Source organism: Hyperolius riggenbachi, chromosome 7 (genome assembly GCF_040937935.1).
Source record: "Hyperolius riggenbachi isolate aHypRig1 chromosome 7, aHypRig1.pri, whole genome shotgun sequence".
Classification (NCBI taxonomy): domain Eukaryota; kingdom Metazoa; phylum Chordata; class Amphibia; order Anura; family Hyperoliidae; genus Hyperolius; species Hyperolius riggenbachi.
Window position 1 is genome coordinate 27,166,955 of NC_090652.1, and position 24,534 is coordinate 27,191,488.

Here is a 24,534-nt window from a genome sequence, read left to right on the forward strand (position 1 = left end):
CAATAAATTTGGACAAAAATGTATATACAAATTTTACTTTATTTGAAAAATGTCAGCACAGACAAAATTTCATGTCTTTTTTGATGAATATAATAAAAACTAAAAATCACAGCAGCAATCAAATAGCACCAAAAGAAAGCTGTATTCGGGACAAGAAAAGGAGGTAAAATTCATTTAGATGGTAGGTTGTATGACCGAGCAATAAACAGTTAAAGCTGCAGTGGTGTGAACGGAAAAAAAGTGTGTGGTCCTTAAAAGGGTTTTAGGACTGCAGTCCTTGAGTGGTTAAAGGCAGAGGTTCAGCAGCGCTACCAGGTAACTGGTATTGCTTTAAAGGCACCTGAAGTGAGAGGTATATGAAGGATGCCATATTTATTTCCTTTTAAGCAATACCAGTTGCCTGGCTATCCTGCTGATCCTCTGCCTCCAATACATTTAGCCCTAGACCCTGAACTAGCATGCAGCAGGTCAGATGTTTCTGACATTGTCAGATCTGACAGGATTAGCTGCATGCTTGTTTCTGGTGTGATTCAGACACTACTGCGGCCAAATAGATCAGCAGGGCTGCCAAACAGGTATTGTTTAACATGAAATAAATATGGCAGCCTCCATATTCTTATCACTCCAGTTGTCCTTTAAAAAGGAAGCATAAAGCAAAATGTGCTGCCCCATGATATACTTACCCAGGACTTCCTCCAGCCCCTTGCAGCCGACATGTCCCTTGCAGCATCTCCGCTCACAGCCGGCCCGGGGTCCCCGCCGCTGCAGAGACCAACCTGAAGGTCGTACTTACTGCGCCTGCGAGAAGCACTGCTGTCAATCAAGTCATTGTTGTCCGCAGCGTACTGTGCAGGCGCAGAACTAATGCGCCTGCGCAGTACATGGACTTGATTGAAAGCGTTGTTCGCGCAGGAGCAGTGAAGGAGGTCGGCCTCTGCACCGGCGGGGACCCCGGGCCGGCGGCTGCAAGCAGAGATGCTGCGAGGGATGCGCCGGCTTCAAGGGGCTGGAGGAAGTCCCAGGTAAGTATATTATGGGGCAGCACATTTTGCTTTATGTTTCCTTTAAAGCATACATTCTAACTCCGGCCCGCGGGCCAAATCTGGCCCTCGGAGCCATTAAATTTGGCCCTCAAGTGGTTTCCCTACTTTGCATTATGTTTGGCCCACTCTAGGCCACCAGGGAAACTATATTGGAGGTGAAGCCCTAGAACACCAGGGAAGCCATATATCAAAAATAATGAAACACTATGGAACTGTATAGGCGAGTGTGGGGGGCACCAGGCTCCAGGGAAATGTGTAGGGGAGGGAGGGGACCACTAGACACCAGGGAACTGTATAGGAGCTGAAGGGGGCCATTAGACCCCTGGTAACTTTATGAGGGAGAAAGTTGGGCAGTAGATACTGAGGTTGGCCCCCGACTAGGTCCCAGTGTACAATTTCGGCCCACTTTTTATTTGAGTTTGACACCCCTGCTTTAAAGGGAAGATCCACGGAGTTGTTTAAAAAAATAAAAATACTAATCCACTTACCTGGGGCTTCCTCCAGCCCGTGGCAGGCAGGACGTGCCCTCGACGCCGCTCCGGAGGCTCCCGGTCTTCTCCGGTGGCCTGCGCAGTACAGCCCGGAGGACGTCCGATGACGTCAGCGGGCCCGCGTGAGATGCACGTTGGAGCACACAAGATCCCGACCTGGAAGCAGGCCTGGCCAGGTCGGGTGCGCCACCGGAGGAGACCGGGAGCCTCTGGAGCGGCGGCGAGGGCACGTCCTGCCTGCCACGGGCTGGAGAAAGGCCCAGGTAAGTAGATTAGTATTTATATTTCTCTGTGAACCCTCCCTTTAAAAGGAAATAAATATGGCAGCCTCCATATAACTCTCAACTCAGGTTCACTTTAAATGGCCACACTATGGGGGGAAATGACCGTAGTAAATAGAAGAATATCCCATAAAAAACATGTTTGTTCTCAGTTTCTTCTGATCACATAAATAGGTGTGTAAAGTCACATCAGTCACTAACCAAGACACAAACATCTCCAGATAATGATCAGAGCCTGTGACCTCTGACCCTGAGAACAAATCTGCGCCCGGCGTCTACAATCACAAGTCGCCCGGTACAAGGACTAAACTCGCCACAGAACATACTCCCAGGGCGGCTTCAGAAAACATTAACGCAATGTGGATTAAGAAGAAATGCAGCCCAAGGCAAGGTAGTTGCTTTGGCTCATCCTGATGGTCCTTATGGCAATCTGAGGTGGGAGATGCAACAGATAAAGTGGCAATTGGGCCCCCTAACCCTCATAAGGCCCCCGGCACCAGCCTAGGCAGCCTTGTTGATGATCCTGCACTGCATTAATGCCTTCTGAAACAAACATAGAATAGATTCACTCTATAAACGCAAGGAGCAGAACGGACGACGACCCCACATAATCCAATCAAAGGTCACTTCCACGTCACGCCAACCTCTCAAGGGTTACCAGTGCCCGGGACTGTATCCTTTACAAAAAACCCAGGCTGCTGCATCAATTGCATTGTAAGAAACATTTTGGCAAAGATAAGAAAAAAAATGAAAGGGTGCTGGTTAAAGAGAACCCGATGCGGTTCCATGGGGGGCAGATGGGACACAGTGGCATGCCTCTGCCTCATGACATGGCTCTGTGTCCCCAAAACACCGCTCTCTGACCCCCACCGCCGTGCTATAGCCTCCCCCAAGTTTAGCGACAAGATTTGTCACTATCTTTGAGGTTTAACACAGGGGAGAGGGATTCCCTGCTCAAAACTCCCGCCATGGGTGATCCTGCAGGGTTTACTGAGCTGCCATTGGGCAGCTCTCTCTCTCCCTGGCCACGCCCCCTGCCGCTCCCCTGCATGCTGTGAATGAGAGACAGTGGCAGATCTCTCTCCCTGGCCACGCCCCCTGCCGCTCCCCTGCCTCCCTGCATGCTGTGAACGAGAGACCGTCTCTCATTCCAGCGTCGTGACCCAGAGGTCACAAAAGTGAAAGTGGGCCACAGGAGCAGCGTTTTTTGCGGCTACCTGATCCACTCAGCCCCGCGGATCAAATAGCCAACTTATTTTTTTATTTTAGGATCCCAACTCGGGCTCTCTTTAAGGGCTCCGCCTCTGACACAGGAGAGGGCGTGTGATATTTTGACTTTAGTTAAAAGTTTTCTAAGCGATTATGGGGGACCGGGGTGGGGGTCTGGGAAACGAGAAGAGTAATAGATGACACAGATGCAGAGATGGATAAAGATGTAATTGGGCCCCAGGCAAGGTAGTAGATTTGGCTCCCCAATGTGGTGCTTTTGGTAAGCTGAAGCGGAGAGCCCTGACACTCACTAGGCCCCAAGCACCTGCCTATGTTGCCTAGTGGATGATCCTGCTTTGCAGAGGTATGTGGATCCAGGATGAACATACCTCTATGCTAGCCTTACGTAGTGTCAGGTGTGCATTGGTTGTGTCTATTCCTGAGTTCCATAGGAGTTTGCCTATTCCTCTATATACATATCTCTAGGATTCAATGTTAATGCTAAACTAAATTAATTAAAGGAAACCTGTAATGTGTTTCAACCCCCCCCCCCCCCCAAAAAAAAAAATTGTTTTAACTCAATCAATGACAACCTCCCTGTGTCAGCGCCGTCCTGGAACAATTCTCTGGTCCCCCGGCGCGGCTCAGTTTGGTTACAGAAAGTTGCCGTCCACTGCCCCTGTACATCCTCGTTCCCCTCACCGATAGCGTACTGCGCAGAATGCGTGTGACCAGGGCCAGGCAGGCGCAGTGGCCATCGACTTGCAAGTCAGTGGTAACAAAGCTGGGCCGTGGCAGGGCACTGGAGGTTCGTTCAAAGATAGTGCAGGGGCACAGGGAGGCTGCAAGGGGCTGGAAGAAGCCCCAGGTGAAACTTTTTTTTGGGTGGGGAGAGACATTACATGTTTCCTTTAAAGCAGTATCGTCACCATATAAATCAAATTTCAACAGTAACTGGTCTGAGTGTATTAAGTGATAAAGATGCTAATCCTGCATTCACATACCTATACTCGGAAGCGCATGTCATTACAAGGAGGGGGAAGTAAAGAGAAGAGGAGGAATATATTATAAAGATCACCCAGCATGCAACTGTTTGGCCCTTTAATTGCTATTCAGTTGCATGCTGGGGATCTTTATCTATAATATATTCTTCCTCTTCCCTTTATTTCCCCCTACTTCTAATGACATAAGACTGTGCACTTCCCAGTATAGACCTCAGTGGGAGTGGCTGAAGACTCTGGGAGGAGGGCGGGTAATGAATACACAATTAGCAAGAGGAGAAAAAAAGAGCGAGGGAGGAAATGATGTCAGGATTAGCTTCATTCAAAGGTAACCAAGATGGAAACTGTCTAGAATAGGATTCTCTGCTTTTCCTTTAAAAAATTCATAAGAATGATAACGTGGACAGTGCAATACATCTTATGCAGGAGAACAGAGGCGCCAAAAGGATAAAAGGAAGCTAAATGAGCTTAAAAACTAAAATTCTTGGTAAATAGAGAAGGTAGTGGTGGACTTGCCTCCTCCAAGTAGACACACAACGACTGTAGTAAAGACAGTCAATATATTTTATTTATGAACTCCAAATATGCAACGCGTTTCGCAGGTTTGATCCCGCTTCATCAGGCAATAACAACGAAGCAATAGCATATGTGGCCAGTAGAAGAGCCAGGCACCTCTGTGAGAGCCAGACAGAGGTGCCTGGCTCTTCTACTGACCACATATGCTATTGCTCCGTTGTTATTGCCGGATGAGGCGGGATCAAACCTGCGAAACGCGTTGCATATTTGGAGTTCATAAATAAAATATATTGACTGTTTACTACAGTCGTTGTGTGTCTACTTGGAGGAGGCAAGTCCACCACTACCTCCTCTATTTACCAAGAATTTGGTTTTTAAGCTCATTTAGCTTCCTTTTATCCTTTTGGCGCCTCTGTTCTCCTGCATAATATTGAGTCCACCCTGGGTGGAGGGTTGAACCCCCTTTTTCTCATCTACAGAGAGTGACTTATTCCTGAGTGGGGTCAGGAAAATCTCCCCACCTGCCTTTACAGTGGTTGCCTAATGGTAACCCTGGTTTGTGAGTATTACTATTTACTCTATCTAGTAACCATTTACAAGTACATATTACACTATTGGGGCTCTTGGTGTTCCTTGTTTTTATTTAGTGCAATACATCTGTTATGTAAGTAGAACTAATATCTACTTATATATGTGTTTTTTTATTTCTAGGTTAGCATGGGTATCACTTTAAGGAGCAAATAAAGATATTGAACATGCAGTATAACACCCCTCCCCACTCCCTGAAGTCTGCAGTCAGGAAATGGACCCTGAAATGACAGTTTTACACACAGGAGAATGGGTGGGCAGTGCCCGGGTCTTACGTTGTCATGTTTGAAGAAGCAGAGCATTTTCAGCTCCCTGAAGACCCTCTTACAGGAGACCAGGTTCTGGAAGACATTTGGCATCTTCTTCAGGGCCACACGCTTGCCATCGCGGGGGTCTGTCACCGACCTGCCAATCAGAAAGCAGCATGATCAGAAGCCATTTCACTCCGACATGAACGAGTCTGCACGCTGCAGGTGTGCGCTATGTGAACAGACTAAACTCGTGGCATCAAAACGTGGCACCATCTCTCTCATCCGGCAACAAACCAAGAGAAAACGCCTGCACAAACCAAGAGGCAAGTCTGCTTTCAATAAGACAAAGACCAATAAAAAACACCTAATAATCCCCTAAGATGCAGACTGACACCAGTTCTGAAGGTTTTCTGTCACTGCAGATACACCTTGAAGGGAACCTTAAAGCGGATCCGAGATGAAAAACTAACTATAACAAGTAACTTGTCTATATATTTTATATAAAGTTTAGATAGTTTACACAGCAAATCTAGCTGCAAACAGCTTCAACAGTATATGATTATTTATTCATGTGATACAATGACAGCAGCCATGTTCTGTTTGTCACAGGCTGAGGGCTGGAGATGCTATCAGCTTGCCTGTGTGTAAATTTAGTCATCTCTTCTCCTCCCTCCTCCCCTCTGCAATCAATGGCTAGTAACCTCCTCCTGCCCAGACTGAGCTCCCATAACACCTTGCTACAGTGCCAAGACACAAAAGGAGCTGTGGGCGAGGCGTGTTTAGTTTATAGGGAATTAGAGTATTAAAACAAAACTAAAAATGTATTTGGCTTGAGGAATGCTCTATAAGCTATACGAAAGGAACACAATTATGCAATGAGTAAAAGTTTATCTCGGATCCACTACACTGATTTAAATGTCAATAAGCTCGTCTGGGGCCTGGATAACTGAAGAATTGGTTGCAACTGCATCACACCTCTCACAATCTTAGATCAAAAGGATCTAATCAGAGCCCACTGAAAATCCTTTGGAGACAGCGCCTTCTGTCATGCTGCCCCTACAATTTGGAACTCCTTGCCATACCCAATAAGGACTCCTCCCTCCCAGAAGCATTTAAAGGACAACTGCAGTGAGATGAATATGGAGGCTGCCATATTTCCTTTTTATAAAATAACAGTTGCCTGGAAGCCCTGCCGATCTATTTGGCTGCAGTAGTGTCTGAATATCACCAGAAAGAAGCATGCAGCTAATCTTTTCAGATCTGACACTAATGACAGAAACATCTGATCTGTTGCATGCCTGTTCAGGGGCTATGGCTAAAGGTATTAGAGGCAGAGGAGCAGCATGGCTGCCAGGCAACTGGTAATGCTTAAAGTGGATCCGAGGTGAACTTTTACTCATTGCATAATTGTGTTCCTTTCCTATTGTTTATAGGGCATTCCTCAAGCCAAATACTTCAGGTTTTTTTTCACAGGCTGAGTGATCAAGATACAGATAAGCCTGCCTCTGTGTAATGTTTACAAACAACATGGCTGCTGTCATTGTACCACAGGAAGAAATAATAATTTTCTATTAACCTCCTTGCCGGTCTAATTCCCCTGGCAAGGAGGCAGCGCAGCACTTTTATTTTAAATCATGTAGCGAGCCCAGGGCTCGCTACATGATAGCCGCTGAGCAGCGGCAGCTCCGCATCCACTCCGATCGCTTCCGGAGATCGGAGTAAGCAGGAAATCCCGTTCAGAACGGGATTTCCTGCTGGGCTTCCCCGGTCGCCATGGCGACGGCGCGGGATGACGTCACGGACGTCATAGGGAATCCCGGGCCACCCCTCGCACTGCCTGGCCCTAATTGGCCAGGCTGCGCAAGGAGTCTGGAGGGGGGGGGGGGCGACGTTGCGGATAGCGGCGGATCGGCGGCGATCGGATGTTACAAGCAGCTAGCAAAGTGCTAGCTGCTTGTAACAAAACAAAAAAAAATATGCAAATCGGCCCAGCGGGGCCTGAGAAATCCTCCTGCGCAGGTTACCCCGAACTGGGTTCGGGATAACCGGCAAGGAGGTTAAAGCTGTTTGCAGCTAGATTTGCTGTGTTACTATCTAAACTTTAGATAAGATATATAGACAAGTCACTTGTTATAGTTAGTTTTTCATCTCGGATCCACACTATAAGTGCTTTTTTGAGCGCTTGCATTTGATTAGCGCTTGCTGAGCACTTGTTGAAAAAATCCCCGCGATTGCGTACGCGGAAAAACGTATGTGATTGCAGCAATTATTACAGCAATTTTAATGAAAGTAAATAAGAGCGTTTTAACAAGCGCTAATCAAACGCAAGCACCCACTAAAGCGCTTATAGTGTGGATCCGGCCTAAAAGCAGGACTGTGGAGTCAGTACACAAATCTTCCAACTCCAATGCCTCAGTTTATGAAACCCCCAACTCCGACTCCTTAATCTAATTTTTACAAAGACTGGATTTGGTTCAAAAATCATCCGACTCCTCTCTTTATAGAAACCACCGACCAATCCAGGTACCCAAAATTGCTTAGACTCCTCAGCCCTGCTTAACCTCCTGAGCGTTACGCCGCTCAGGAGGTTTTGCAGCTAGAGTCCCCCAGGAAGATTCTAATAGATGTAATGCCCCCACAAGCTTTAGCTAACACTAGGCTAGCTAGCATAAGTAGCTGGCACCCTCTGATCGCCGCCGATGCCCCCCCGATTATACATTACCCCACCTGGCTCCAGTAATCAGAGCAGCCTCCCTGCACAACTCCAGTCTTCTTTATGGGGTGGATCGTACTTGACGTCACCGACGTCATGCGCAGTTCCGATAAAGAGAGCGGAGCTGTGCGGGGAGGCTGCGCCGATCGCTGGTGCCAGGTGGGGTAATGTATAATTGGCGGCGATCAGAGGGTGCCGGCTACTTATGCTAGCTAAAGCTTGTGGGGGCATTACATCTATTAGAATCCAGGGCTGTGGAGTCGGAGTCGTGGAGTCGGAGTCGTGGAGTCGGGCAATTTTGGGTGCCTGGAGTCGGAGTCGGGAAAAAATGCACCGACTCCGACTCCTAATGAATTTGTAACTGTAATTAAAATAGAAAATATTATAAAATGTTCTATTTCTCAGATAATAGTCATTAAAAATAATGTATATATACAGTAATAGCTGTGCTTTGTCCACAAAAATGAAATAAACCAATCAAAATTAGTTACTTGTGCTGCTTCAATAAAGCAGTCCCCGTATTTTTAAAGTCAGATATACATATCTGATTGTGACTGTATATATGATGTTTACACAGGAATCTCTTATATATACTAAATAACATCTATGCTGTAAGAATAAAGCCTGATGTCTAGCCGTGTCACTAATAGAGATGGTCAACGAGATGGAAATAATTCCGCATTGATGCTGATTTATTCAAATGTATGCACTCTCTTTGCTCATGAAATCAAATAATTTGATATGTTATTAAAATTTGGTTTGGTGACTACAAATTAAAGGGTAACTGAGACGGATGAAAAGTAAAGTTTTATACATACCTGGGGCTTCCTCCAGCCCCCTTCAGGCTAATCAGTCCCTTGCTGTCCTCCACCACCCGAATCTTCTGCTATGAGTCCTGGTAATTCAGCCAGTCAGCGCAGTCCGGCCGTATGCCGCTCCCACAGCCAGGAGCATTCTGCACCTGCGCAATAGTGCTGCACAGGTGTAGTATGCTCCTGGCGGCGGAGTGTGTGCATGCGCACTACGCCCGACTGGCTCAAGTACCTGGACTCATAGCAGAAGATCCAGGTGGCGGAGGAGGACAGCGAGGGACTGATTAGCCTGAAGGGGGCTGGAGGAAGTCCCAGGTATGTATAAAACTTTAATTTCATCTGTCTCAGGTTTACTTTGTTACACAGTAGTACTATACTCTACATATGCACTCCTCACAGAGCTGCAGGGAATCCACTGAGAATGCTGTGCACATTGAACGCAGAGGTGTTGTCTATCGCCCATAAACCTAGTTCAGATTGTGCATGAAGAATGTGTAATAGAGGAAGAATCTCCTTATTCCCCTGCAAGGTACCTGCACATCACTCTTACATGTACCCACACTTACATTGCCTAGGGCCTGATAGATGTTCTTTGTTCCGGCCTGCACCTTTTACAAGTACTCTTACCAAGGACTAGTTTTAGTCTAAAGGGAATAAATATAGTAGTCTCCATATTCTTCTCACTTCAGTTGTCTTGTAAAATTCCTAAGCGTTGGCAGTTAAGAGACGAATTTCATGTTACATACTTTTAATCAACAAAATTGTAATATGCAAATTAGAGGAGTCGGAGTCGGTGGAATCCTAAACTGAGGAGTCGGAGTCGGTGGATTTTTGGACCGACTCCACAGCCCTGTTAGAATCTTCCTGGGGGTCTTGTAATTCTATTGAACGGTATGCCCGACAGTGTCGGGCATACCGCTCGGGAAGTTAAAAGGAAATAAATGTGGCATCCTTCATATCCCTCTTACTTCAGCTGTCCTTTACTGGACACTACTGCAGAGTTCAGCAGGACAGCCTGGCAACTGGCATTGTTTAACCACTTCACCACTGAGGGGTTTTACCCCCTGAGCACCAGAGCAATTTTCACCTTTCAGCGCTCCTTCCATTCATTCGTCTATAACTTTATCATTACTTATCGCAATGAAATGAACTATATCTTGTTTTTTCCGCCACCAATTAGGCTTTCTTTAGGTGGGACATTATGCCAAGAATTATTTTTTTCTAAATGTGTTTTAATGGGAAAATAGGAAAAATGTGGGGAAAAAAATAATTATTTTTCAGTTTTCGGCCATTATAGTTTTTAAATAATGCATGCTACTGTAATTAAAACCCATGAAACGTATTTGCCCTTTTGTCCCGGTTATAAAACCATTTAAATTATGTCCCTATCACAATGTTTGGCGCCAATATTTTATTTGGAAATAAAGGTGCATTTTTTTCATTTTTGCGTCCATCCCTAATTACAAGCCCATAGTTTATAAAGTAACAGTGTTATACCCTCTTGACATAAATATTTAAAAAGTTCAGTCCCTAAGGTAACTATTTATGTATTTTTTTTAATTGTAAATTTTTTAATTTTTTTTTAATTACAAAAAAAAAAAAAAAATGGGGAGTGTGTGAGGTAATGAGTTAATTTTATATGTAAAAGTCATTTATTTGTATGTGAAAAATGTGTAGGGTGTAGTTTACTATTTGGCCACAAGATGGCCACAGTAACTTTTTGTTTTAATGCGACCTCCAAGCTTCCGAAGTATAAGGAGAATGGACACGCGAGTTTTTTCTCACAATGATCGCGCTGCCCATAGGAGAGCAGCTGATCATTGCGGGGCTTAGATCAACGAACGGGAATGGATTTTCCCGTTCATTGATCTCTGGGCGAGCGGGCGGCGGCGCGTTTACTAGCGGCGGGCGGCGTGTTTACGAGCGGGAGCGCGGGCAGCATCGGGAACGCGGAAAGTACGTGTTTCTCCGGCCCTGGTTGTTAAGGGATGGAAAAAGGGGCGGAGAAATACGTACGCGCGGGGGTAAAGTGGTTAAAGTGGACCTGAACTCAGAACGTCCTCTCTGCTGTAAAAAATAAAGCAACCGCATAATAACCTTTAAACAAAAAACAAAAACATTTCTTTGTTACAGCCGATACAAATCCTAAAATAAATCTGCACTGTTTCTACTTCCTGATTCATGGAAGCAGACATATTGGTAACAGCCTGTGCTTTCAAATGAGCTTTTCTGCTATCTCTACCATGGCGGTCATGTCACACAGGGGAGAGATTAAATTACAACAGGTGATTAGTTACTGGTGAGAGGGAATTCAAAAGGCAAAGCTCTCTAAAAACACACAGGGTGCATTTATCTCTGTTTTCCTTCTGTCATGTGCAAGAGTTCAGGTCCACTTTAAAGAGGAACTGTAACGTGAAAACGTCCCCTGGGGGGTACTCACCTCAGGTGGGGGAAGCCTTAGGATCATAATGAGGCTTCCCACGCCATCCTCCGTCCCTCGGGGGTCTCCCTGCAGCCCTCTGTACAGCGGTGACGTCAATATTTACCTTCCCGGCTCCTGCGCAGGCGCTCTGGTGGCTGTCGGCTCCGAAGTAGGCGCAGGCGCAAGTCTCCGGCGCCTGCGCAGTAGAGCGGACCCGACTGAGATCGGGTATTTCCGTGTAGTTCGGAGCCGACAGCAGCCACAGTGCCCCCGCTGGAGCCAGCAAAGGTAAATATTGAACTGACAGTCGGGTCTGTCGCCGGCTGTTCGGAGGGCTGCAGCAAGACCCCCGTGGGACAGAGGACGGCGTGGGAAGCCTCATTAGGATCCCGAGGCTTCCCCCACCCGAGGTGAGTACCCCCCAGGGGATATTTTTGATGTTACAGAGTCTCTTTAAAAGGAAATAAATATGGCGGCCTCCACATCCCTTTCACTTCAGCTTCCCTTGCTGGATGGGACTGTAGAGAGGTAATACCTCAGTACTGTATTTGGAGAGGTCACTGCGGTGGCACGTCCTGATTTCAGGCAGAGAACTGAGGACAAGCTCCTCTGGTATCTGCATTGTATGGGAAGAGATAAGAGAGGTACATAATCCAGCCTGAAGGGACTGAGAAGTGGCACTGGGCAAGGACACTGCCAGGGACACGGGTGATTGACAGACAAATCTTCCAGACAAGCACACGTCACCGAGCTTAGCCTCAGATGACTCCAAATTACATCACCCACCATGCCCGTCAACCAAAAGTGCCCATAAACTGCTGTACAAGTCCTGCCGCCATGAGCTCAGCTGGTGAGCTACAAAAAAAGGTAAAAATACCTGACAAAACAAACACAAAATGCCACCAAAAAACTCAGCCAGACTCCCCAGACGTGTCAGCGTCCATCATGACACCTCAACAGCACTGTGACGAGCTACTTAAAGCGGAACTGCAGTTTCACTTACCTGGGGCTTCCCCAAGCCCCCAGCAGCCGTCCTGTCCTGCACAATCCTCCGTTCTCCCGCCACCAGATAGTTTTGCGGCCTATAGCGTGCTGGAACGCAAAGAAAGCTTTGTGCAGCCTGGGGTGTGCAGGCGCAGTTGCCATCGACTTACAAGGTGAGGAAACTATCTGGCGACAGGAGAACGGAAGATTGTGCAGGACCGGCACGGGACAAGACGGCTGCCCCCAGCTTGGGGAAGCCCCAGGTAAGTGAAACTGCTCGTTTTACAGGAATGTACAATTCTGCTTTAACCTGAGGGACCCTATATTTGTACAACACCCATACGTGCACTGGAAGCCAGACACACTTAAACATACAACTCTCTCATCCAGGACTTCTCACAAGTGTCACCTCTTCTCTGGAAATCACTACCACAGCCTATCCGTCATGCTCCAAGCCTGGAAATTTTCACGTGCCCTCAAGACACACCTTTTCAGACAAGCTTATAATTTGCTATAGCTAGAATTTAAAGCTCATGGCCTCATTCACTAACCCCTTTTTGTCTACTCCCCCAGTGTCTCAATCACACAGCCTTTTAGATTGTTAGCTCGCAAGGTAATATGTACAGTACTACAGAATATGTTAGCGCTCTATAAATAATAAAAAAAAATATTTAGAGCCCTAATCAGTGAATCACTGATGCCGCAGAGCGCTCCACACAGGCCACAGAGCACTCCACACAGGCCACTGATGTTGCAAAGCGCTCCATGCACATCACCGATGTCACAGAGAGCACAATGCACATCAGCGATGCCACAGAGAGCGCCGCGCGCACCAGCGATGCCACAGAGAGCGCCGCGCGCACCAGCGATGTCACAGAGAGCGACGCGCGCATCAGCGATGCCAGATAGCGCCACGCGCACCAGCGATCTCACAGAGAAAGCCGCGCGCACCAGCGATCTCACAGAGAGCGCCGCACGCACCAGCGATGTCACAGAGAGCGCCGCGCGCACCAGCGATGCCACAGAGAGCGCCGCACGCACCAGCGATGCCACAGAGAGCGCCGCGCGCACCAGCGATGCCACAGAGAGCGCCGCGCGCACCAGCGATGCCACAGAGAGCGCCGCGCGCACCAGCGATGCCACAGAGAGCGCCGCGCGCACCAGCGATGCCACAGAGAGCGCCGCGCGCACCAGCGATGCCACAGAGAGCGCCGCGCGCACCAGCGATGCCACAGAGAGCGCCGCGCGCACCAGCGATGCCACAGAGAGCGCCGCGCGCACCAGCGATGCCACAGAGAGCGCCGAGCGCACCAGCGATGCCACAGAGAGCGCCGCGCGCACCAGCGATGCCACAGAGAGCGCCGCGCGCACCAGCGATGCCACAGAGAGCGCCGCGCGCACCAGCGATGCCACAGAGAGCGCCGCGCGCACCAGCGATGCCACAGAGAGCGCCGCGCGCACCAGCGATGTCACAGAGAGCGCCGCGCGCACCAGCGATGTCACAGAGAGCGCCGCGCGCACCAGCGATGTCACAGAGAGCGCCGCGCGCACCAGCGATGTCACAGAGAGCGCCGCGCGCACCAGCGATGCCAAAGAGCGCCACGTGCACCAGCGATCTCACAGAGAAAGCCGCGCGCACCAGCGATGTCACAGAGAGCGCCGCATGCACAAGCGATGCCACAGAGAGCGACGCACGCACAAGCGATGCCACAGAGAGCGCCGCACGCACAAGCGATGCCACAGAGAGCGCCGCACGCACAAGCGATGCCACAGAGAGCGCCGCACGCACAAGCGATGCCACAGAGAGCGCCGCACGCACAAGCGATGCCACAGAGAGCGCCGCACGCATCAGCGATGCCACAGGGAGCGCCGCGCATGTCACAGAGAGCGCCGGGCGCATCAGTGATGTCACAGAGAGAGCCGGGCGCATCAGTGATGTCACAGAGAGAGCCGCGCGCATCAGTGATGTCACAGAGAGCGCCGCGCGCATCAGTGATGTCACAGAGAGCGCCGCGCGCATCAGTGATGTCACAGAGAGCGCCGCGCGCATCAGTGATGTCACAGAGAGCGCCGCGCGCATCAGTGATGTCACAGAGAGCGCCGCGCGCATCAGTGATGTCACAGAGAGCGCCGCGCGCATCAGTGATGTCACAGAGAGCGCCGCGCGCATCAGTGATGTCACAGAGAGCGCCGCGCGCATCAGTGATGTCACAGAGAGCGCCGCGCGCATCAGTGATGTCACAGAGAGCGCCGCGCGCATCAGTGATGTCACAGAGAGCGCCGCGCACATCAGTGATGTCACAGAGAGCGCCGCGCACATCAGTGATGTCACAGAGAGCGCCGCGCACATCAGTGATGTCACAGAGAGCGCCGCGCACATCAGTGATGTCACAGAGAGCGCCGCGCACATCAGTGATGTCACAGAGAGCGCCGCGCACATCAGTGATGTCACAGAGAGCGCCGCGCACATCAGTGATGTCACAGAGAGCGCCGCGCACATCAGTGATGTCACAGAGAGCGCCGCGCACATCAGTGATGTCAGAGAGCGCCGCGCACATCAGTGATGTCACAGAGAGCGCCGTGCACATCAGTGATGTCACAGAGTGCCCAAGTGATGTCACAGAGAGCCCCCCGCCCATCTCTCCGCTGGGCCCCCACACACTCACCAGACCACCCCGAAGGCCCCGTAGCCAATAGGAGTGTCAGGCTCGGGCTCCGGGTGTTGGGGGAGGGGAGAGGCCGGCACAGCGCCCCCGCTGGTGCCCCCGGGGTGGCAGTAGAACTTCTGGGCCAGCGGCGGCTGGATGAGGCCCCCGAACACCCCACTACACAGCGGGCGCCCGGGCCCCGGGAACGCCATGGGCCCCGCTCCCTGCTCCTGCTGTCCGGGAGACCCCGTGCCGCATCAGCTGGAACAATGCAGCCTCCCGGCATCCAGTGCGGTTGCCAGAGCTCCTCCCCCTCCTCCGTCCAGCCGGGCCCCGCCCACTCTCCGCTGCCTCTAGCACAGCTGTGCGCCATGAGGCCCCGCCCCTCCGTGGTACGTTACAGGCAGCCCTCCCACCTCCCGGTGTAGTGTATGCTTAGGCCCCGCCCCTCAGCGTTACAGCACTGCGCTAGTGCGCTGTACCACGGAACACTCCGCCCCTCCTGCCTGTACGCCATAGTAAACCCCACCTCTCCTGCGCTGGGCTCCCGGGGTTCCCGCCCACTGGGCGTCACCTTGTTTCTGAGCCCCGCCTCCCATGATGCTGTGCAGTTCGACGCCACTCCTCTACCGCGGCTCTATGTTCCATCGCTCCACCTCCTGGGGCATTCGAGGACGCCTCCTTGTGTTTTATGAGCATTGTAATCCCCCTCCTATCAACGCCGCTGTATGCTGAGGCCCCGCCCCTTTCCCTGTAGAGCGCATCACCTGTCGCTATGGGTGATATAACTGCCCCTAGATATTGGGCTCTACTCATAAAAGGTTACCGCAAGTTTTCCGCTCAAAACAGCGGACTTTCCCGACCATGGGCTCTATTCATAAAAAAGTTGTGGCGAAAAAACTCCTGGAGGGAAAATACCGCAGCGGTATTTTACACTTCTGGGGGCTCTATTCATAAACTGTTTCCGCAAGTTTTCAGCTCAAAACGGAGGATTTTCCCGACCATTTAGCAAAGTGGGCATTCATAAAAGCTGTTCCCGCATGAAAATCTACAATCCCCCAGCAGAGCGAGAAATTTCCGCCTTCTCCAGTGTTTTTCTAGATTTATCTAGAAAAAGGTAACAAAATGGCCATTCATAAAGATTAGAGGAAGCGGTATGTGGATGGGAAATACCGCTTCCTCTGATTTTGCGGATTACATACAAGTGAATGGGACAGACCTCCCAGAGAGAGCAGTGCACGGAGGGACTCTGCCCGCGTAAGTGTTTCCGCATGCCTTCCGACAGCTTACCGCCAGCCTTCAGCGGGAGATCTCCGCACTTGCATCGCAGCTGGCAACATTTTTTTTGAATTACTACTTGGGGCTCTATTCATAAAACCTTACCGCAAGTTTTCCGCTCAAAACAGCGGATTTTCCCGTCCATTTAGCAAAGTGGGCATTCATAAAAGCTGTTCCCGCATGAAAATCTACAATCCCCCAGCAGAGCGAGAAATTTCCGCCTTCTCCAGTGTTTTTCTAGATTTATCTAGAAAAAAGTAACAAAATGGCCATTCATAAATATTAGAGGAAGCGGTATGTGGACGGGAAATACCGCTTCCTCTGATTTTGCGGATTACATACAAGTGAATGGGACAAACCTCCCAGAGAGAGCAGTGCACGGAGGGACTCTGCCGGATGAAGTGTTTCCGCATGCCTTCCGACAGCTTACCGCCAGCTTTCAGCGGGAGATCTCCGCTCTTGCATCGCAGCTGGCAAGATTTTTTTGAATGACCACCCAGAAGTGTAAAATACCGCTGCGGTATTTTCCCTCCAGGAGTTTTTTCGCCACAACTTTTTTATGAATAGAGCCCTGGGTGGTCATTCAAAAAAATCTTGCCAGCTGCGATGCAAGAGCAGAGATCTCCCGCTGAAGGCTGGCGGTAAGCTGTCGGAAGGCATGCGGAAACACTTCAGCCGGCAGAGTCCCTCCGTGCACTGCTCTCTCTGGGAGGTCTGTCCCATTCACTTGTATGTAATCCGCAAAATCAGAGGAAGCGGTATTTCCCGTCCACATACCGCTTCCTCTAAACTTCATGAATGGCCATTTTGTTACTTTTTTCTAGATAAATCTAGAAAAACACTGGAGAGGGCGGAAATTTCTCGCTCTGCTGGGGGATTGTAGATTTTCATGCGGGAACAGCTTTTATGAATGCCCACTTTGCTAAATGGACGGGAAAATCCTCCGTTTTGAGCGGAAAACTTGCGGTAAGGTTTTATGAATAGAGCCCCATTTAGCAAAGTGGGCATTTATAAAAGCTGTTTCCGCATGAAAATCTACAATCCCCCAGCAGAGCGAGAAATTTCCGCCTTGTGTGGTGTTTTTCTAGATTTATCTAGAAAAAAGTAACAAAATGGCCATTCATAAATACCAGAGGAAGCGGTATGTGGACGGGAAATACCGCCTCCTCTGATTCAGCGAGAAGCCTGCGGATTACATGTAAGTGAATGGGACAGACCTCCCAGAGAGAGCAGCGCACGGAGGGACTCTGCCGGCTTCAGTGTTTCCGCATGCCTTCCGACAGCTTACCGCCAGCCTTCAGCGGGAGATCTCCGCACTTGCATCGTAGCTGCCAACATTTTTATGAATGACCACCCAGAAGTCTAAAATACCACTGCGGTATTTTCCCTCCAGGAGTTTTTTCTCCACAATTTTTTTATGAATAAAGCCCATTATGGGAAGGCGGGTGAGCTGTGCAGTGTGTAATATATTTTCCATATGTTTCCATGGCAGCACAGTCGGGTTAAGTCCCCACCCACTTGACCCCTATAGGACCATCCCTATAAATTTCTCCCTTTAGCTCCCCCCCCCCCCCCCCCCCCTGTTTTTTTTTTTGTCCTCGTATCACCGAATTGAACTCTTGGGATCATCCTGCTGAACAAAGTTTTGGAAGACAATCAACTCCCTCCCTTTAACCCTCCATCAGGTTTGGCCTCGCCTGCATAAAGTCCCCAGCAGAGTTTAAATAACTCACCGCTCGGGGAAAAGTCGCTTCTGGCCGCGGCTCAAGAAATGTGGTAAGGTAAATCCTTCATGTGTCTCCGAGACTTCTAACTCTGGGTGGCTAAATGCTGCGTGGTTGCTCTATTTCCGCATTGCTGGGTGTGCGGACGGGCGTGCGCTCCAGCTGCGGCTCACCGCTATACTTCCGCCTACTTCCGGTTCCGCCTTGCGCAGTGACGTCAGCCGAACGTCTAGCTAGTTGCTAGGCAGCGCCTCCGCTTTCCTCCTACGTCCAGGATCACATGAGCGCAGTAAATTACTCAGCGCTCGGGATTGGTGGAGACAGCGGGGGAGGGCTATTTAAAGAATACCGGCATTGCTTGGTGTACCTGCATTATGGAGGACACCTTGCCGGATTATGCTGCGGAGCTGCTGCTGCATGGACAGGTTTTTCCTTATATACCCGGTTAGGCTACACTTTGTTTATGGGTTTAATGTTTGTGCATACATATACTCATATCTCCTTCACTTACAGCAGACGCTGTAATTATGAAGCAAGAGCAACCACAGACAAGTGACCAGTCTAGAGCTATTAGGTAGGAAGGGGGGGGAGTTGAGATGTAAGTATACAGTATATTTTTTTCAGGAGGGTGCTGAACTGACATCTGCTCTTATGTCTCAACAGCCCTATTAAATAGACAGAGCACAGAACAAGCAGATCTGATCGACAACAGTCCAGATCAAGATCGCGTCAACGTACAAAGTCAAAGAAGGCTCATTCTAGATCACGGAGTAGATCACGCTCCAGAAGACGCTCATCATCTAGGAGACATTACTATAGTAGATCTCCGGCCTAGTGCACACCAGAGCGTTTCGGCTGCGGTTTGCGATCCGCTTGCGGGTGCGGATCCGCTAGGGTAATGTATTTCAATGGGCTGGTGCACACCAGAGCGGGAGGCGTTTTGCAGAAACGCATACTCCCGGGCCGCTGCAGATTTTGGATTGCGGAGGCGTTTCTGCCTCAATGTTAAGTATAGGAAAAACGCAAACCGCTCTGAAAAACGGCACTTCAGATCGGTTTTCCAGGCGTTTTTTGTTACAGTAGCTGTTCAGTAACAGCTTTACTGTAACAATACATGAAATCTACTACACCAAAAACGCTTCACAAAACCGCAAAATGCTATCTGAAACGCTACAGAAAAATAAGAAAAAGCGTTTCAAAATCTGCTAGCATTTTGCGGATCTGCTAGCGGTTTTTGATGTGCACTAGGCCTCCCAGCAGACATCGCTCATCCAGGAAAAGGTGTTGGGCATGTGGCGATTATACCTTGCCCGGGAAATTAGTATGTCAGTCCTGCTTTCAGACGATGGCAAGAGAACAGGAGCCACCTAAGGATATAGCAGCTATGATCAAGGAAGTAGTGATGGGTCGTTCGCGAACGAGCCGTCTCTAAGAGCCGGCTTTTTGCTGCGAACTACAAGAGCCGGCTCTCAGTTTTAAAAGAGCCGATGCCTCAGCCGCCTAGAGATGAGCGTAATGACGTAATTACGATTTTGCGAAATTTAATGTAAGTATTAATGGTTAATTAAGAATATTAAAGGACTTTTTTCGTGGTTATGTTTTTTGTTCAATTAAAATACTTTTTCTAAGTGTTTGTGTGTTTATTTACTTTTAACTCTTAAAGGAAATGGGTAAGGGGTACAAGTACCTCTATACTCATTTCTCCTGGGAGGGGGGGTGGGCATCTGGGGGACCCCTTTTTAAAGGGGACTCCCAGATTCCACCATGAACCCCCCCCAGGAAATCGCGGCCTCCACCTCCACCGCCCATCGGAGGTGGAGAAGAGCCCCTTGTCCTTGGATTGGACAAGGGCTCGGAGGGGGAGGGGAAAGCTTGGCTGCTCCTCCCCTTCCGAGACCCCCCAATCCATGGACCATGCGGGCTGGTATAGTCAGGGTGCGGAGCCCCACGTGGCCGGTGCTCCGCATTCTGGCTATCCCAGCCTGCATGGGGGACAAGGGGTTAAAGAGGTCTGGGAGAAGGGGACCCCACGTCGTTTTTTTTTTATATTTCCCACACTCAAAACGAAGTAAGTAAAACTCTTCCCACTTGGGGAAATCTATGAAAATAATACACTATTTTTACCTGTGCAAAAAAAACTGACATTTTCCGCATTTAAAAGACATTTTTGCCCTTGAAACTTAAAAATCGATTTTCTCAAAAACTATAAGGTCTTTTTGAAAAAAAAAATTTTCCTCTTATTCCCACTGATCCCCTTAATATACCCTAGGAATTTGGTGTTCCTAAACTTTAAAGAGGATCTGTAACATGAAAAGATCCCCTGGGGGGTACTCACCTCGGGTGGGGGAAGCCTCCGGATCCTAATGAGGCTTCCCACGCCGTCCTCCATCCGTCAGGGGTCTCGCTGCAGCCCTCCGTGGAGTCCGTGCAGCGGTGACGTCAATATTTACCTTCCTGGCTCCTGCGCAGGCGCTCTGACGGCTGTCGGCTCCGAACTACACGGAAATACCTGATCGCCGTCGGATCTGCTCTACTGCGCAGGCGCAAGTTTCCTGCGCCTGCGCAGTAGAGCGGACCCGAATGAGATTGGGTATTTCCGTGTAGTTCAGAACAGAAAGCCGCCACAGCGCCCCCGCTGGAGCCAGCAAAGGTAAATATTGAACTGACAGTCGGCACAGTCGCCGGCTGTTCGGAGGGCTGCAGCGAGACCCCCGTGGGACAGAGGACGGCGTGGGAAGCCTCATTAGGATCCGGAGGCTTCCCCCACCCGAGGTGAGTACCCCCCAGGGGATCTTTTTAATGTTACAGAGTCTCTTTAAGCAGGCTTTGCTATTAACCGTTAAAGTCGGCAGGTTTTTAAATGTATACATTTTTACTTCGAAACTTTAACATCGATTTTCTCAAAAACTATAAGGTCTTTTTGAAAAAAAAATCTTTCCTCTTATTCCTCCTGATCTCCTTAATATATTCTCCAAATTTGAGGCTCTTAGCATTTAAGGGGGCTTTGCTATTAACCCTTAAAGTCGGCGGCTTTTTTATATTATACGGAGCGTTACGGTTTAACGCGAAATTACGGTAGCGTTTAATGCGAAATTACGGCATGAACGAAACGCGAAATTACGCGTTGAAAATTACGCTTACGGTATTTTCAATTACGATTTTAATGGCAATTACGCTACCGTAATTTCGCATCGTAATCGCAAATTTCGCATGCGTAATTATAGTAAAGCGAAATTACGAAAATTTCGGCTCAACTCTACAGCCGCCCCACAGAGCTCTGATTTGCTCTGTAATAAAGGGAGCTGAGGCATGCTGGGAGATGTAGTCCTCCTCTTCCAGCTTGTAGGAGTGTATGGGGCGGAGCAGAGCAGTAGCAGGAGGGATTGCCCCAGTCAGAGAAGCAGTCTGGAGTTGTAATGGAGGCGGAGGCGGGGCTTTTACTCCAATTCTGAGTGGTGTCTAGTGATATGTAACGAAGAGCCGATTCAGAGCCGTAAGAGCCGGCTCTTTGATGGGAGTCGATTCAGAAGAGCCGATTCTCCGAGAAGAGCCGGAATTCCCATCACTACAAGGAAGCAGTACAGGAATCAACGAATACTTATATTGCCTCGTTTCCACCTAATCATCCACCACAGCCGGAGTCAGTAATGACACAACTAGGGCCATCACACTCAGATACGGAGACAGACTCAACCGAGATTGGATTTAATTTTAATCTAGTGCAACCATACATAGCGGCCATTAGAGAAGCCATAGAATGGCAAGATGAACAGGAACCGTCTACAAGCAGTCCCTGCATAATATATTACACACTGCACAGCTCACCCGCCTTCCCATAATGGGCTCTATTCATAAACTGTTACCGCAAGTTTTCCGCTCAAAACAGCGGACTTTCCCGTCCATTCAGCAAAGTGGGCATTCATAAAAGCTGTTCCCGCATGAAAATCTACAATCCCCCAGCAGAGCGAGAAATTTCCGCCTTCTCCAGTGTTTTTCTAGATTTATCTAGAAAAAAGTAACAAAATGGCCATTCATAAAGTTTAGAGGAAGCGGTATGTGGACGGGAAATACCGCTTCCTCTGATTTTGCGGATTACATACAAGTGAATGGGACAAACCTCCCAGAGAGAGCAGCGCACGGAGGGACTCTGCCGGCTGAAGTGTTTCCGCATGCCTTCCGACAGCTTACCGCCAGCCTTCAGCGGGAGATCTCCGCACTTGCATCACAGCTGCTAACATTTTTTTGAATGACCACCCAGAAGTGTAAAATACCGCTGCGGTCCTGTCATGGTCGCTTCTCATAGGCAACGATAACATACTAGCTTCAATATCCCTCGTCCCTGGAATTACTCAATCTTTTCACCGTCCCTTCTCTCTTCTTTTCTAACTTTACTTTTCTATACTTTCTAAAACCTATTATTTAGCTTTTTTATCCTCCTATTTATCTCCATTTATAACAATACTGAGGCTGTAAGGACGCTAGATTTCTACACTATATAGATACTACGATAACTGTTATATTTGAACGTTTAATCTTTTCCAGTACATACTTTATTACTTTTGTTGCAGTTAGTACCTAACTGAGTCGTTCCAAGCTTATGCTAGACAACTAGCAAAACCTGACCTCGCTGGAGGTTAGGTTTCATAGCTACAGGTACTAGATAAGATACTGTAGGCTAGTCCTCTCCCGACCCCTTAGGGGTTAAAGATGGTTGATGGACTATCCGATACGACAGCGGATTAGAAATTTTCGTCCGACTATGCACTGTAATCGTTGTTCAACTCACAGTTATGTGTAATACAACAACTAGTGTCATATCTTACTTGCTTAAGTTATGATTAGCTCATTGTCAACTGACTATTCTGTTCCTGTTTACTAATGTTGATATAAGATTTTGTTGGAAAATTGTTCTGTATTCTTTGCAAAACTTTTCAATAAAAACGATTGATACAAAATACCGCTGCGGTATTTTACCTCTACGAGTATTTACGCCACAAGTTTTTTATGAATATAGCCCAATATCTCACAGTGTACTTAGTGCTCACATTTCCCGTCACCTGACACAAGGAGAGGTGATGTTATCTCAGTTCCATATTGAACATGTCTGTTTACTGTAATTTATGGCAGAAAAGAAATCCTATTTGATAAAAGCCTTTCCATCTGTCTCCATGGCATGCACAGTCGGGGTAAAGTCCCGCCCACTTGACCCCAGAGGACCAATGTTATAAATGCTTCCCACTAGCCCCCTCTCCTCAGTCTTTTTGGTCCTCTCATCCATAGGACCGATGTTTTGTGGCTGAGATGCACGTTTACCTGCCATACTGTTTGCCTCGCCAGTATGAAGTCCCAGCACAGGAGTCTAAAGGACACAAAGCTCGGGAGGATCCATTGCTGATCGCGGATCGGGCGAGGGCTGAGTGAGGTAAACCCTCCATTGCCGGCTGCCGTTTCGTGGGTGGCTAAATGTCACTGGCGTCCTGCTCCCTGTACTTTGTCGGGCGGCGTGCGCTTCATCATGCGCTCCGCTGCTTTATGACGTCACTTCCGGTCGGCGCTTCCGTCCTAGACGCAGGAATTTCATTGGTGAGCATCGGGGCCGGCCCTTGCTGGCTGGGAATTGGTGCTGGTCAGGAGGGCGGCCTATTTAAGGGGGAGAGAGCTGTAGCTCAGCGCTGATCATTTTTTCCTGATGACAGCGCGAGCAGCAGCTCTTCCGGGAGACTGTAATTTACTTATTCTTTGGTAAGTGTATAGTTAGCATATGTTTACTTTTTTCCCTCACTATTGGTGCAACATTTTCCTTATTGTAACTTACTCTGCAGCAGGTGCTGGCAGAATGGAGCAGGACGTGCCTATTGAAGATCAGGTAGAGATTATTAGGTAAGTGGGCATTTCAGCCACCGACGCAGGTATGTATTTGCTTCTGATTAATCGAGGCGAAGCTCATCACGGATTGTTCTGCTTTTTGCAGCCCTTACAAAGACCGTGATGAGCAGCGGAGTGACAGGCCGAGGTCATCATACCCCAGAGCAGATTCCCACCCGCGGAGGAGCTCAAGGCATTCACGCTCCAGAAGCAGATCTAGGTCGAGATCGCACAGACGATCATCGTATAAAAGACGACGTCACAGTCGATCATCGAGTAGAGAGCAGCACTACCAACGAAGCTCTTCTAACAAAGGATGTTGGGCCTGCGGGAATCGGGTTATGCCTGGGAAGCTAGTGTGTCGACCTTGTTTTGATTCCATGGCAAGACAAACCGAACAGCCAAGGAACATATCTGAAATGATTAAAGAAGCGGTACAAGAGTCGATGAATACATACATAGCCTCTTTACCATCAGCTCAAGCAGAGCCAGCCGCTGCACAACCAGGTCCATCACAACCTCAGGATGTGGATCCGGAACATCCGGAGGTTGGCTTCAACTTTAACTTAGTGCAACCGTATATCACAGCAATATGAGAGGCCATAGACTGGCAAGTAGAGTTGTCCGGATCATGAACGATTCGGATCTTTGATCCGAATCATTTTTGTGAGTCGAATCATCCGAATCATCAAAATGAGTGATTCGGAT

General features: G+C 48.9%; 1 protein-coding gene and 1 long non-coding RNA gene across 2 annotated transcripts in view; one reads left to right on the forward strand and one right to left on the reverse strand.

Moving 5' to 3' along the window:
• LOC137524194 (uncharacterized) overlaps positions 1-5,773 on the forward strand; it is a 12,754-nt gene extending 6,981 nt beyond the window's left edge. The window contains exon 2 of the long non-coding RNA XR_011022642.1: positions 5,253-5,773. This is a non-coding gene — a long non-coding RNA (uncharacterized lncRNA). The remainder of the gene's footprint in view (positions 1-5,252) is intronic.
• The window catches only part of LOC137524187 (serine/threonine-protein kinase NLK2), a 69,181-nt gene extending 53,918 nt beyond the window's left edge, over positions 1-15,263 (reverse strand). Inside the window, exons 1-2 of the mRNA XM_068243773.1 lie at positions 14,978-15,263; positions 5,405-5,534 (exon numbers count right to left, since the gene is read on the reverse strand). Of these exons, the coding sequence (XP_068099874.1) occupies positions 5,405-5,534; positions 14,978-15,171 (324 nt within the window). The 5' untranslated portion in view covers positions 15,172-15,263. The remainder of the gene's footprint in view (positions 1-5,404; positions 5,535-14,977) is intronic.
• Positions 15,264-24,534: the final 9,271 nt, after the last annotated feature.